General features: G+C 46.0%; 1 protein-coding gene across 3 annotated transcripts in view; it reads left to right on the top strand.

Annotated features, from left to right (window-relative positions):
- The window catches only part of SAMD13 (sterile alpha motif domain containing 13), a 29,047-nt gene that overhangs the window by 6,633 nt on the left and 6,733 nt on the right, over positions 1–15,681 (top strand). For 2 of the 3 annotated variants that reach the window (XM_060276786.2, XM_088673866.1), the window contains exons 2-3: positions 1,986–2,070; positions 10,932–11,043. In XM_060276786.2, the coding sequence (XP_060132769.1) occupies positions 1,986–2,070; positions 10,932–11,043 (197 nt within the window). The remainder of the gene's footprint in view (positions 1–1,985; positions 2,071–10,931; positions 11,044–15,681) is intronic. The other variant, XM_088673867.1, reaches the window with a different exon arrangement.

Raw genomic sequence — 15,681 nt, 5'->3', positions numbered from 1 at the left:
AAACCAACTGCAAAAGATGCAAAACAGCCTTGCTTTGCTGCAGCTCTGAGCAAGCTAGAACCCTGACTTTTCCAGGCTTGCTAAAATGGCGGGAAAAGTGTCTTGTTGCTGCAGAGCCGCCAAGAAGCAGTCCATGTACAGGCTTCTCCCTCTCCTTAGAACTAATTGCACCGATACCACCATGAATACAAATCATCATGAAAGCTCAATGAAAAAAGACGTTTGAAGGAGCCCTGAGTGAATAAAGGATAGCAATTTCTGGCAAGGCAGCCAGTGTTGAAGGAATTGATTCCCTGATGAAATTGCCCCAGCTTCACTTTCCCCTCAGATTAGCACCTCCTTACTGCTGCCTTGAGGCAAAGAAGTCAGTTGTGAATCTCCATTTTTGTGTCTGTTTCAACTTTATGTGCTTCCCTACCAGCCGTCTCCTCCTCTGGCATGGCCACAAAGAGGAACTGGAAGTGATTGCTTATATTTTTCATTAACTACCGCTTACTGTTCTGTCTGAACCCAAGAAACTGTAGATAACCTTAAGTATTGTTAATGTAAACATACCGAATTCAAATCACAAAAAGGCAGTTATACCAGAGCCCATAAATTAAGTCAGTTCTTAAGTCCACCCCCTGCTTTTTTTAAAATTTAGCAAGGATGGCGTTCGATGACATGAAAGGTCTTCTGGCTTGCAATCATTGCTACCAAAATCATTTTGGCAAGAATAGGCAGAGAGAACATATTTTAAAAGTCAGCCATAGCCCTGAAGACAGTTGCTGCAGCTTGTGTGTGTATTCCTTGTCCTCAAATGTTGACATGGATAGAAATATACACATGGATAAATTAAAATTACCTCACTAACCGGAGCCCAAGAGAAATAACTTAATTGATATTCTATTCAGTGCTGATTTTTTTAAATAAAAAATTGCTCTAGGACTCCGGGAGATCCCAAAGAGTATTTATGGAAAAGGTATTGGTCCCGTTTCAGTTGTACGTAATAACATCACTGTGTGGAGGTGAGATGAATATTCCCATGCAAACTCAGCCAATTCTGTGAGGCTCAGATGGGTATCGCCATACGGATAGGGATGTATATTGACATCTGTGTTGCTGATGCCAACTGTGGGAAACATACTTTTCTCACAAGAGTTACCCAGCTGGGTTGAGGCAGTTGAAATTGGACTCAGTACACCATATAGATGCTTCACTTGTTGCATAAACAACTCTATGATGTTTGGGAGTCAGGTTATTTGTGCTTCACCTGTGGAATGAGAATAATACAGAGGATACTGATGTTATACATATTTTTTTTAATGTGGGGGTGGAAACTTGACTGGTGTTGGGGAGAAGAAATAGTGTAGCTGAGTATCATTTTTACCCTAGCAATTTGGTAGATTGCATCACACATTTCATTCCTCTGCACAGTAATGATATTGTTTGTATTTCCACATTATTTATTACTGCATTTATATCCCACCTTTCCCCCCCCACCCCCAGGAGCTCAAGTGGTGTACATGATTTTCCCCCCTCCTCATTTAATCCCAATGACCCTATGAGGTACATTAGGCTGAGAGGCATCAACTGGCCCAAGATCACCCAATGAGCCAAATGGGAATTTTAACTCTGGTCTCCCAGGTCCTATTCCTAGTCTGAGGGGAAACGTCTTACCAAAGCTGCAAGTAAGTGCCCTTCTGAGCAAGGGGACCTACACTGAAAAGTCTTAGTGCACAGTCCATGGCCAGAGGAACCCACACTTCGTGCCGATTGACAATATGACTGTCTCATTTGCTAAAGCTTCAAACAGAACCTACCAAGTTTTCTTTTCGAGATAATGTGATTTGAAGATTCATGGGTGGGCGATGCTTCCCTCCCCCCACTTTTATCTGATTTTTTTCACGGGAAAAATCAAGGTTTGATCTCCTCTGTTGAGGTACTCTTTAGCTATAGCTTCCAAGTCAGTGTAGCTTTCTTCTTTCTCATCTTTATTGATCTAGCTCCTGACATAAAAGACACTCCCGGCCTCCCCATGCTGTCCATTGACATGGAGAACAAGGAAAATGGATCTCTGGACACGGAAAAGTAAGTTGTTCCTTTGGGACAGTCGTTTTGAGAACAGTCAGTGCCAAAGGGGTGCCGGAATTCACCACAAACACCTCCCTCATTCTCTGAGAATGGCACCTGAGGTGCCCTGGTTAGAGAAAACATCCACCAATATAGCATCCCTGTTTTGTTGGGACTGAGGTCAGTGTATTGGCCCCTCATCTAGTCCATCACTAATCTCCAGGCACTGATTCAGTATTTCTACCCACCACCAACTGAACTGGATGAAAATAAGAAGTATAGTTTGGTGTAATCTGTGCAACTGACGGCATCTCACGCCAAATTACCTGGACGACCTCATTAAGTAGCTTCGTGTAGATGTTAAGATAGCATGCGGTAGGAAATAGGACCCTGCAGAAATGCATAGCCCCACAGCTGTGGGACCAGGAATCAACTCTCCTGGCAGGAGCAGAGGCACCTCAAACGGGTGTCTGAAACCTGCCCAGGCTGTCCAAAAAAGGACACCATGTTTGTGGTTATTGAAAGTCACAGAGGAGAATTAATAGGGTCACACACACACACACACACGGTTTCTCAGTACATGAACCTAGTCCAGAATTGCACCTAGCAACCCAGTTAGCATTAAAATGCCAGTATTTGTCCTCTGTGGTTTGTGTGTTGTGTCGTTTATCCATATCTTACTAGCAAAGCACATGCCATAGTGATGGTCTGTTGTTTCCTTTGATGTCTTAAATGCTTCAATGCAATAGTGTTGGGTGTTTTTTTTAAGGCATCCTGCGGTGCAGATGAACAGTAACTCATAGTGTTAACTGTGGAAGACATGGAATATATCAAGGGGATGGTGGAAATTCCTTTATTCCTCTTCTCTTCGCTATCCTCCTTGGTTTGAGAAACCATTGGAGGATGAAATTTCGAATAAGAAATTGGCTCCTTTGAGTGCATTTGGAACTGCCTGCCAGTAGGTGGCAATGTAGCAACAGTCTCACAGTGGAAGTCCCATCTGCAGCTGCATGAGCGGATTCCTGAAAGGGACATCAGATTGCATCTTGTAATCCTTGTTGGTACGGTAGATTATCAGGATGCCACTTCTGTTGCTAAATGAGAAATTTCTTTTGCATCGTGGACCTAGAACCAATAGGCCCATGCTGGACAGAGACAAAATATTTTTTGTCCTATAGTAAACACTTGAGAGTTTGTCAACAAGGATACAGTAGGTGGTATTCCTTTGCTGACTCCCACAGCCTTCTGATATTAAGACCACTGAGCTGTAGTTCAATGGTGGAGTCCATACCTTGAAATCATCTAATCGGTTGCACTTGATGCTAAAGGGTTGATATATAATATTTCGTAAGTGTTCTAATGTTCTTTGAAAGTGGCAACTAAAGCTTTTCGCAGTCTCTGGCATAGCCAGGAGGAGGAGTTTGCAGGCTACTTACTGGGGAGCCATGCTGCACACACACTCCCAACAGAATTACACTGGCTACTAATTAGCTGTCAAACCAGGTTTTTTGGATCTGACCTATAAAACCCTGAAAAGCTTAGGAGCAGGTTACTTGAAAGAGCACATCTCCTTTACTGCTCTGCTTAAAGGTAAAGGAACCCCTGACCATTAGGTCCAGTCGTGACCGACTCTGGGGCTGCGGCGCTCATCTCGCGTTATTGGCCGAGGGAGCCGGCGTGCAACTTCCAGGTCATGTGGCCAGCATGACTAAACTACTTCTGGCGAACCAGAGCAGCACACGGAAATGCTGTTTACCTTCCCGCTGTAGCAGTACCTATTTATCTACTTGCACTTTGACGTGCTTTCGAACTGCTAGGTTGGCAGGAGCTGGGACCGAGCAATGGGAGCTCACCCCGTTGCAGGGATTCGAACTGCCGACCTTCTGATCGGCAAGCCCTAGGCTCTGTGGTTTAACCCACAGCACCACCTGCGCCCGTACTGCTCTGCTTACCCGTTGCAATTAGCTGAGGAGGCTGTCCTAGTGGTGCTGCATTTTGGGGCAACCAGAAAAAAAGTCTTCTCTGTGGTGGCATCCTCTCAGTCAAAACATATCCACCTTGAGCTCAGATAGGTGCCAACATTATTAGTATTTCAGCACCTGTTGAAGACATATTTGCATACCAAGACTTGGCCAGTGCTTAGTTCCAGAATTTGACGTCAATGTTTTGCATTGTCTTGATCATTGCTGCCTTATGTCCTCTATTGTTGTAGAGGCTGTTGATATTTTAACAACTTTTTCTTTTGTATTTTGCACTGCCTTTTTCTGCCATATGAAAGGTGGTGTGAAAATGCTTGATTCAATTAAACACTGTTTGAGGTTGCATCCAAACTGAATCTTAACTATGGTTTGTTGAAAGGAGCTGGGTCCCTAAACCGCAGCTTGCAAAGTTGCTTTGTATCAAACCAACTATAGTTATGATTAACAGTTTGTGAGGTCCAAGTGCCTGGATAAGCTGTGGTTAATCAAAAACAGAAAGCAAACTTCCAAACTCTTTACAGCCACATTGGACAAACGGGGGGGGGGGGTGCATACACACTTTGGGGGAGCTGGTCTTATTCCTATCTGAAAACACCTCACATTTGCACATCAACATGATTGCTATTGGCCGGACTAATTATTTTAGATATTAGTTTATAATACGATAGCATAGGTGGAAATTACATGTTGCATAATTTATGCATCCATCAACCTTGGGGAAGGGGAACCTGTGGCCATTCATATGTACTTGTAGTCCAGCTCCCATAATCCTTGAGCACTGGCCATGCTCAATGGGGCTGAACGGAATTGTAGTCCAACAGCTCAGCTGGTTAGAGCATAGTGCTGAGAGAACACCAAGGTTGCAGGTTCGATCCCCATACGGGACAGCTGCATATTCCTGCATTGCAGGGGGTTGGACAAGATGATCCTCAGGGCCCCTTCCAACTCTACAATCCTATGATGCTAACATTGGGACCCACCCCTTAAGGTTGATAAATGCATAACATAATGCATATGTATAGGCGTAACCTTTGTTGGCTGTGATCCTGGTGCTTAGGGTGCCAGTTTAGATGCACATATTTTTCTGTCTTAGCTCTCTAGGCACCCTAGATGGTGAAACAGCATGTTCTCATTCCACCACATTGTTCCGTAGGCTCCAGTCTTGGCAAGCATCTTCCATGAATTTTTAACTCCTGCTTGGAGATAACCAATGCAATTTGCTAATATGCAATGTATTATACTTCTAAATACCCTCTTATAAATCCCTTTCAATTAGTAGCCTTGTATCAGGTTCACAGCAGAGGAAATCAAAACCAGACCAGCTTAGATTAAATCCTTTGCCCTTTGGCTCTTATGATTAGAAGTTGGATGCTAATTGAGTCATTTCTTTGTTTTTGTTTTTATTTTATTTTTTAATCTATGGGGTAGCATAATTACCTAGTGCAGAAACTGAGTTTTAGATGTCTACATGTGATGTATGTCCTCCTCTTATTAAGTATTTGTCACTTTGCGGCAGTGATTACAAGTAGGATTTTAAACTGTTTTCAGTCCATGGTGGGGCAGATTGGGCTGTTGTTGTTTGAACGCTGCATTCATATGGCAGTTTATCCCCTATCCCCCCCAACTGTTAAGCTCTGCATTATATTTGAGCTTTCACATGGCATAGAAGCCACTTCTGGAACTATAGTGACAAGTTCAGTGCTCATCTATGTGTTATATGCTTCCGTGGGGGCAGGGGGAAGGAAAGGAATCCATGTGCTAAACTTGCTAAACTTGTGCTATATTCCACTATAGTTCCAGAAGTGGCTTTTTACATCCTGCGAAAGCTCAAATATAATGTGAAAATTGAATAAACTGTCATGTGAATACAGCCTAAGCAAGACTATTTACTGCGACAACATGATGGCAATAGATGGGATGGAAGGAGAAGAAACTAGCAGGGTTTTCCCACCCACCCCCCACCCCTAATGATTGCGGTTCTAACCAGCATAACAGCAGCATTGCATAAAGTTAATGTACTTGAACCGCTTCCTTGCCAGGGTTTTGCTGAGGTTGCTGCTGCTTCTGCTGCTTCTGAAGCAACGAATCCCACCAGTGATTGCAAACCTACTCAACAGAACAGGCCTAAAGCCCTGAGGAGAAGTCAGCAGTTCAAGGTTCCCTTCTCAATCCCATGGCTGGTGCTCAGAGTGCCTTTTGCAAAGATTGGGCTGTGGCTTTCAACTGTGCTAGAACAGAGGTTTTCAACCTTTTTGAGTCCACGGCTCCCATGACCAACTACATTCTTTCTGCGGCACCCCTGTGGGGCTCAGGAGCCCAGTTATGTCACCCCTTGCCTGCAGAGCTGGCAGCTTCTCACCCATTTTTGAACACCCTCCCTTGTGGAGTGTTCCCGCAGCCTCCTCTCCTTTCCCCTCTCCTTGGGAGTCCTCTGGGCAGTTGCTGCTGCTCTCCCTTGTCTCTGAGCTGCCCCCCACCCACCCAAAGAGAGATGCCTGCTCACGCTGCCCCATAGGGGCCTGGAAAGAGGATGTCCCCAATCTGAATGGCCAAACGGAGACTGGCCAAAGGTGAATGTGATTCCAGCACCTTACTCATCTTGGGTGACAGCAGCGGGCGCTGCAGGGCCTGCATGGATAGGCTCCCCTTCAGCACTGGGCACTCAGCTCCCAAGCAGACATTGCACAACAAGCACAAGATAGGCCAGCGTGGTGTCTGCCTGCCTGGCCCCTCCCACTTGTCTGCCCATTCCCAACAGCAAGGGCTGCTTGCTTGCTTGCTCCAAGGCTGCCTCAGCTCCTGGCAGCCAGCACCCCCTGGCCAGCCCCAGAGGCACTGTTCACCTGAAGGGCTGCTGCAAGAAACAGCTGTGCAAGCCTTTGTGAGGCAGAGACGGGAGAGGGCGTCAGAGGGAAGGGAGGGAAGGAAAGAGGGACAGAGGCCAACGTTGGCCCGCGGCATCCCTGACCATCATTCAAGGCACCCCAGGGTGCCACGGCACATTGGTTGAAAACCACTGAGCTGGAACAAAGTCCCTCTCTTTGGCGTAATGGTTGTGGGCTGCTTCTGCTGATGTTTTCCCAGGCAGTTTTGACTGGGTGGTTTCATCTGTCTCTGGGCTGAATCTCGGCTTTATGAGCACTCTCACAGCTACCGCAAGTATAGCATGTACTGGGGGTGTGAACAACATGTGTCCAATTTGCTGCATGTGTGGAAAGTTTCCAGTCTCCCTCAAGCCTCGCCCTCTTTGTTTTGGAGACTTCTGTTTCAGTATATCTGAAGAAGTGTGCATGCACATGAAAGCTCATACCAACGACAAACTTAGTTGGTCTCTAAGGTGCTACTGGAAGGATTGTTTTGTTTTTTTGTTTGTTTAAATGCCTCTGCAAACCATTTAATGGTTTAGAAATCCCCCTAAGTGCTGCACAACATAAAAAACAATAAATAATTCCATTCAAACAAAACAAAACAAATGCAATATAAAACCAGTAAAACGGTCGTATAAAACCAGGATATTTTATGGGAAAGCATTTATAAACTGCCCTGCATCCACATAAGCATGAATGTGTGGGCCAGTTTAGCACATCAGGAAATTGATATTCAGCTCGCCCGTTCCGTCTGCAGGGACCAGTTCGGTATTGATGGTATACTGTATTTAATGTGCAACCAGCCCATAGGATATGGAGCGTGGAATGGTGCAGCCACCAACCCCATGATTATGCTAGGCTAGCATCTATTTAGGATTGCAGCCGCTCCATGGGATTGTCACATTCCTGCTTTCATGGGTGTGCAGTGTGCTTTTGAGCTCTTCCCACCAGGTCCCTGCAGCAGGAAAATAAGATACTGTACAGCTTGCCAGTTTATGAAGAGAATGGTTCTGGTTCTGTTTGTTTCCTGTTGCATGCCATTCCCAGTGCAAAATGACAAGGCTGAGGATGGGTAACTCAGCAGACCAGCCTTATTGCATTCCTGTAGCAGCTGGCTCACGTACATAAAGGACTGCATTTCAGATATAAGCATATACACAATAGCAGAGTCAACAGGTTTGTGTACTAATCTTTGTTATGCTTTTCCAAATTGCACTAAACATGCTACACTTGCGTAGCCAGAACCTCCAGAACTCTTTCATGCCCTTCTGTTCATCTAGGTCAGGGGAGCAGGCTGGCAATATTGCTTTTCCTTAACAGTGCCTGTGACTGAGGTAATGTATGCCAAGTGTTTTTAATACTGAAAAGTGCTATAGAAATGCTAATGTACTATTACTTCATGGAGAGCCAATGTGGCGTAGTGATTAGCAGGGGTAGGCAACCTAAGGCCCGTGGGCCGGATGCGGCCCAATCGCCTTCTCAATCCGGCCCGCGGACAGTCCGGGAATCAGCGTGTTTTTACATGAGTAGAATGTACCCTTTTATTTAAAATGTAACTCTGGGTTATTTGTGGGGCATAGGAATTCGTTCATCCCCACCCCCCAAAAAATATAGTCTGATCCCCCACAAGATCTGAAGGACAGTGGACCGGCCCCCTGCTGAAAAAGTTTGCTGACCCCTGGATTAGAGTCTTGCCTTAAAAGAAACAAATGGGTTTCTAGTCCTTATGACTGTGACAATATACTTGAAAGGGTGTGGTGAATCTCAGAGGCCAAAGGAATGATGGATTAAAATTCCCAAGAAGCAGGAGCTCATTGATCCACACCAGGGGTAGGCAACCTAAGGCCCGAGGGCTGGATGTGACCCAATCGCCTTCTCAATCCGGCCTGCGGATGGTCTGGGAATCAGCGTGTTTTTACATGAGTAGAATGTGTGCTTTTATTTAAAATGCATCTCTGGGTTATTTGTGGGGCATAGGAATTTGTTCATCCCCCCCCCCCAAATATAGACCGGCCCACCACATGGTCTGAGGGACGGTGGACCGGCCCATGACTGAAAAAGGTTGCTGACCCCTGTCCACACAGCTCCCTAGTGAAGCAGATTAAATTATGCAGAATAAGAAACATTGTACTGTACAACAAAGCATGCAAATTAACACACACAAATATTTGGTTGGTTGTATAATTCAGCTTTTTTGCGGTGCACAGTTTGGGTTAGCTTGGCATAAAACATCTGTCTTAAAAAAAGAAATGAAAATTACCACTCTGTAAATGACACTGTTTCCACGATTGCATGAGCCTGCACAGAAAATGGCTATTTTCATCATGAAGTTATGCAGGAAATGCCTTAGTTAAGCCCCTGGAGGCACTTACTTGGGAAAAACACCAACAAGCCCCATTTTGCCCAGCTGATATTCTCCCTAGAACCTCAGGATGGCTCCTGGATAATGCAGACAAGCCCAAGGTTGATGCACGTTCAGGGACGGCTGCCCCAACATAAGATCCTACGTACACAAACTTGTTTATTGTTTATTTAAACAATTATATAATTCATTATACAGCTTTAGGCGCCAGGCAAAAACATTCATTTTTAACCAGGCCGTTGGTTGATTTGATTGACATCCTATGCCCTTTTAAAATGTGGGGTTTTTTGGGGGGGGGGGTGTTATTGGATTGTTGTTTTTATTTTGGTTATGTGTTTTGTGGTTTTATGTTTTGATTTTATTCTGTGAACCGCCCTGAAACCTCCGGGTATGGGGTGGTATATAAATTCAATAAATATTAAATAATAATAATAATAATTTATATACCACTTTACTACAGTGAGTCTCTAAGTGGTTTAACAAAGATACAGTGTGTGTGTGTGTGTGTGTGTGTGTGTGTGTATCATTTAAACTATAACATCAGGCATCAATTGAAATAGCTGCTGGAATTTTTTTTAAAAGTCTTCATTAGGTGCTGGAAGTTCAACGGAACGAAAGGGCCTGTCTGACGTGAACTGGAATAGAGTTCCACAAATTCCACAAGCTTTTAACTGTTTTTGTAAGCAGTTCTTGAAAGAGGACCAAGACTCTGTGCCTGCATTCTGCAAGGTGGCTGTAGGGGGAGCTACATAGAGAGAATGAATCTTCACAGGAAATTTGACCACATGCCTCGCATTCGACTTCTGAATGTAGTTTACATGTGCCGGGTGTGGCAGCTCTGTAGTGGGAAACCTGCAGCCCATGTGGTCCTGGGCCTAATTTCATGCAGCCGAAATTTCATGTGGCTTGCAGAGATGGGTTGGCATAGCAGGCATGGCCAAACTTGGCCCTACAACTCCCATCATCCCTAGCTAACAGGACCAGTGGTCAGGGATGATGGGAATGGTGGTCCCAAACCAGCTGGAGGGCCAAGTTTGTCCATGCCTAGCATAGAGGGAAGAAGATGGGGGGGTGGCGCTGAGAAAGAGGAAGCTATGCAGGTCCTGTAAGCTGCTCACTTTCTGCTCCGGTTCCACCTACCATCAACAGAAGGCATAGGCAAACTTGGCCCTCCAGATTTTTGGGACTACAACTCCCATCAACCCTAGCTGACAGGACCATTGGTCAGGGATGATGGGAGTTGTAGTCCCAAAACATCTGGAGGGCCGAGTTTGCCTATGCCTGGTCAACAGTGTGTTTGCTTTTGTTTGTGGTGGGGCAAGCAGCTGATTTTTCGCATGGATCTCCTTTGCAAAGAGAAATACTCTCTACCCCACTTGTAAAGTAAGCCCAGCTGATTTTGGGCCTTTGGTGGAAAATCCCCTTACTTTGGGCCTTGGAAGCACAAGAAAGAAATCAGTTTGTTGGTTTAACCCAAGAAGAGCGCAGACTTAAAATCAGACCGGGTCTCTTGATTCAGCAAGGCAGTTGCAGAACATGGGTGAGCTTGCCTTTACTTCCTTATGGTTGAGTTTCCCTTCTGTCTTAGGGAGCAATAAGTTACTCAGCACCTGGTACATGTGTGCAATGCACAAATATTAACATTTGCTTGCATTTTTTAAAATTTCGTAGCTTGGTAGAGAATGGAAGACCACCTGATCCTGCTGACTGGGCGGTTACAGATGTGGTGAATTATTTCAGAACAGTGGGCTTTGAAGAACAGGCTCATGCTTTTCAAGAGCAGGTAAATCTGTTTGGACAATCCACCTTGTAACTGTTTGCCTATGTGCCTGGGGACGCTCCTAAGAAGCAGTGTAGGCAATTGCCACAGAAGGATTCATTAGTTTAATTCTTTGCTTCTGTTCTAGAAGACCAACATAGCATAGTTGCAAGGGAGGGGTGTGTTTGTATGATTACTCCTGTAAGGCTATGCACACTGTTTCTAAGAGTAAGCCCCTGTAAACTAAGCTGGACTTGACTTCTGAGCAGGCATGTCTAGGATTGCTTATTGGCAAAACTGTCTGGCTCTGCCACATTTGTGAACTTGGGCATAACGCTTAAGGCTGCAATTCCGCCCAATTTAACAGTCTCAAACTTGCTGGCAGATCAAAACACAGCTCCCAATCTGATTACTCAATTTGCAATGCAGTTTAGGTGTGCAAAAGTATTGGGTGCAGAAAAAATATGTATTTTACCATCTGGATGCTCATAAAATGCATGGGAAAGCATGGGAAGATGTGTATTTTGAGGGAAATGCATACAATATAAATGCAAATATTTTGAGCGTTCTTTTTTTTAGAAAAAAAAAACCCCACACCAAACGGGATTGAACGGAGTGCCAACAAAAATGAAATGGATGCATTTACAGTATTATCCAAACCCAGGATCCACCCGGGATAAGCGAGTTAGGAATAGGTGGATCATGAGCTTTCCCATCTGAGCTGGTCTAATTCCCTCCTCCTGGTTCAGCCAGGGATATGCTAGCATACGTCCTTCATCCTGGCTGAGGTGAGGCTATGCTGGCTCAGCCAGGGCTCAGGTAGCAAATCTTTCACTGGTGTAACTCCCCAAGGATGACTGTGTTTCAGTTCGTGTACTCCAGGCATTCCCAAACTGCGGCCCTCCAGATGTTTTGGCCTACAACTCCCATGATCCTTAGCTAAGAGGACCAGTGGTCAGGGATGGCGGGAATTGTAGTCCAAAACATCTGGAGGGCCGAAGTTGGGGGGTGCCTGGTGTACTGTTTTGTCAAGCAAGCACAAATTACGTAGGCTTACCTTTAAATGTGAGCTGATTCACATTATTATTATTATTACTATTTATTATTTTTATTTATTTTGTGCAGTCCTTGCATTTGCCAAATCCAACCCACGCGTCACTTCTGGTTTGCGGAAGAAACCGAGCAAGCTTCATTTGCTGCACCGCCGCTCCCTTTAGCAGTTCAACCTCCCCACATCCTTTTTGTCTTCACTCTCAGTTGTTGTATGGATTTGGAGTCGTGCATGTGTCTCTTTCTGTGTGGAAGAAAATGATGGGTGGCTGGATTTCTCCAGCACCTGGGTGTGAGTAGGTGGGAGAGAGTGCTGAGCCTTTTACCCGAAATGGAAATTTGGAAAGGAATGAAGATCTTCTCGTAGACAGGAGACTAGCCTTTCCCATCGAAGTGACCCCCAGCCAAACTGGCGGGGCTGATGTGGTGGTTCAAAAACAAGTAGAGGATGCCTTGTATGGGGAGGCTGTGTCAGAACAACCACTCTCCTCCCTCCTGTGCGCTGGCCCAAAAGGAGTAGCTGGGGACACCAGAAAGCCTGGCTGCCCCTATCTCCTATCCTCAGTTTCTAAAATAAGAGAGGGGGTGGGGTGTTGATTTGAAATCACATCCTCCGACCCCTGATGCTGGATGGATGAGGATGTGGTTACCTGAAATGCGTTCTACCCGTGCTCAGCGGTGCACTTGGAATGTCCCGGGGCTTAAGTCCTGGTACCCAAAAATTGTTTGGGGCCGAGCTCCCAGTTCTGGCACCTGCATGTACCTGTGACCTAAACCCTGCTGCCAGCATGATGGCTGGTGTCGATCCACAGACCTGCTTTCAGACTGACTCTGTGATGCAGTTAACATTAAGTAATAACTCGGGACGGGTTCTGCCAATAGGTTTTGCGTAACCGCAGTACTACAGGTGTAAGTTGGTTAATTGCCGTGTTTGGATTAGCTACCGTGGCCGGGTGATGAGGTCTTATGTAAGGCATCCTCCAGGTTCTCCTGCCAAGGAAGCTTGGCTGGGAAGGCACAGCAGGATCAGCAATTAGACCGGCATGAACTGCTAACCTTGAGATTGGATCGCAGAGACCCTGGAGGGAGCTACTGCTTGACTGGTTGCATGTGCAGTTCCTTGAGAGAGCACTGCCTTGGCATGGGAGGATGTTCTGGCAGCAGCGATGATGAGGGTGACCTGAGGATGCCACAGTGACAAGGCCAGAGAGAGCCCTTGGGCAAGATGCCCTGCATTGGGGCCCATCCCTGTTTAGATCCGTGTCCTCGGCCCTGAAACCCATTAACGTCCTCTGGGCCAAATGTGCACAGCTACCTAGAGGGAGAGGGGGCAGGCAATGGGAAAGGCATTGCTTTGCCTCCTTGCTGCTTGCATGTTCCGAGAGGACAGGGGGAACGAGCAATTGGAGCACAACAAGGAGCAGGAGCCCAAGAGGCTTGGGGGTAAAGGGGGGGGGCTAGCAGAATTGTGAGCTTTGGCAAGGTGCCCAGAGATGCCTCCCTCTGGTGCAGAGGTGGGGAAAATATGGCATCTTCAGGAATTGCTGGTAGGAAGGCAGCTTTTAGCAATCCAAAACTCCCAGTTGAGGTTGCCAGCCTGTAACAGCAGCCTTACAAAGACAAAACATAACCCACACTGTTCCAGCTACACACCCTTTGCTGACTCTCTCAGGGAATACTCATACTCCTGCCTTTTCCTTCAGGGGCCCTCCATTCATTACTGCAGCGGTGTAGAAGTCGATTTTCTACAGCAGGGGTCCCCAGACTTCCCCGCCTTTGGGCCGGAGGGTGGGGGAGTGCGTGCGCAGTGGGCCAGAGGGTGGGGGAGTGCGCGCCAGTGCGCATGCGCAAACCCATTTACTGGCACGGTGGCGCGCTTCCAGGCCGGAAAAATCGCCGGAAATTGTTTGTGCGCATGCGTATGGGTCTCCCCCAACCCAGAAGTGCACCGGAAATGACCTCTTCTGAGTTGGGAGAGGCCCATACGCATGCGCAGAAACGATTTTCGGCGATTTTTTCCAGATCTGGAAGCGCGCCGTCGCGCAGCGCGCCGCAAGAGCGGGCAGCGGGGGTCGTTGCGGGCCGGATTGGGAGGCCAATTGGGCCGCATCTGGCCCGCGGGCCGTAGTCTGGGGACCCCTGTTCTACAGCTTCATCTTACGTTTTTACAAAACTGGCACAAACACGGCTGGGTTGATCGTGTTGGCTCATTCCGCCCAGTTGCTTCCCTCCCTTTCCGGCTGGGCACTAATTAGATGGGAAGGTCTGTTCTTTTATTACATTTATTTGCTGACCTTTTGTTTACCAATCGCTGTGCCTTATTGCCATCACTGCAACCTAGCAACTGTGGTGAGTCAGTCAATGAACTTTCTGGATCCCCGTGACCTTGCTGGCAAGGAGGTCAAACATAGGGAAATCAGCTACAAGACTATACACGAGGTTGAGGCAGGAGAGTCATTTCCCATGATCCTTAGCTTTAGCCAAACTTACCCTTGCTTCACTCCTGAAATTGAGGTGAAAACCACGTAACCAGGGGTTTGAACCTGGGTCTCCCTACTCTTAGTCCTACAAACTACAAAATTTAGTCCTACAAAACTTTGCAGCTGTTTAATTAGCCAGTCACTTTAATGGTTACTTGCATTTTCAGTTGTCCCACCCCCACCCCACCACCCTGATATTTTTATGATACGGCTGTAGAGAAATATTCTTAATAACTCTTAATATTTGGAAATGTTATGAGTTAACTATATTATGGTGGCAAGAAGGGGAAGTGAAGAATTTTGAAGAAGTAAGATGTGATGATATTGTTCTGCATTTTTGTACTTTTTTTTGCTTAAATTTTTCGTTTTTCTTTTCGTTTTTCTTCTTTATGTAAAATTCAATAAAAATTATTTTTTAAAAAAGAAATATTCTTAATAAGTAAACAAAACTGAAACAACACAGCACAATTTAATAGTGAATTAATTTCAAAACGGCAAAATATCAACAAGGGTTTGTTTGTTTGTTTGTTTGTTTGAAAGGCTAGAGGGGATATATACAACACCAAGAGCAAAAGCAGCGCGCCTGGCTATCAAGGAACACTTGGTGATAAATAATGACATGTAACATCTGTCTGAAGGAGTAAACAGAAATCGGCTACTCCCACAATGCTTGTGGGGTGTGAAGTCTTCTCCCTATATATGGCTGGTTTGCGAGCAGTGTATAGTCACCACAGCCATAGAAAAACCGTGGGTGGGAGTTTGCACCTTCCTCTAGTAGTTGGTGAACAGATTTGGTGGGAGTGGAATCCATATTGCTAAAGGGAGGTCCTTTAGGGAGGAGAATGAAGAGGAACACAATTCAGGATGCTTGTTTATTGTGAATGAGTATAAGCACTTCTAACCCTGAGTTGTCCGCTAAACCTCAAGATGCTGTTGGGATTCTGAATATGCAGGCAAGAAAAGTTCCCTGTTAATAACTGCCAGGGGACCTTCCTACAGGGAACCTCCCCCCATCCTGTTGACCAGCTCTTCACCCAGTGAGAGCAGCAGCAGTGGGTCAGGTGGGGGGAATGAGGAAGTGAGCGGTATGGAGGTGGCAAGGCTTAGTGATGTTGGAGAGCCCTTGCACCAC

This window comes from Zootoca vivipara, chromosome 7 (assembly GCF_965207765.1).
Source record: "Zootoca vivipara chromosome 7, rZooViv2.hap1.1, whole genome shotgun sequence".
NCBI classification, from domain to species: domain Eukaryota; kingdom Metazoa; phylum Chordata; class Lepidosauria; order Squamata; family Lacertidae; genus Zootoca; species Zootoca vivipara.
Note: the sequence above shows the minus strand (reverse complement) of the source record. Positions and strands in the feature narration are given on the sequence as shown.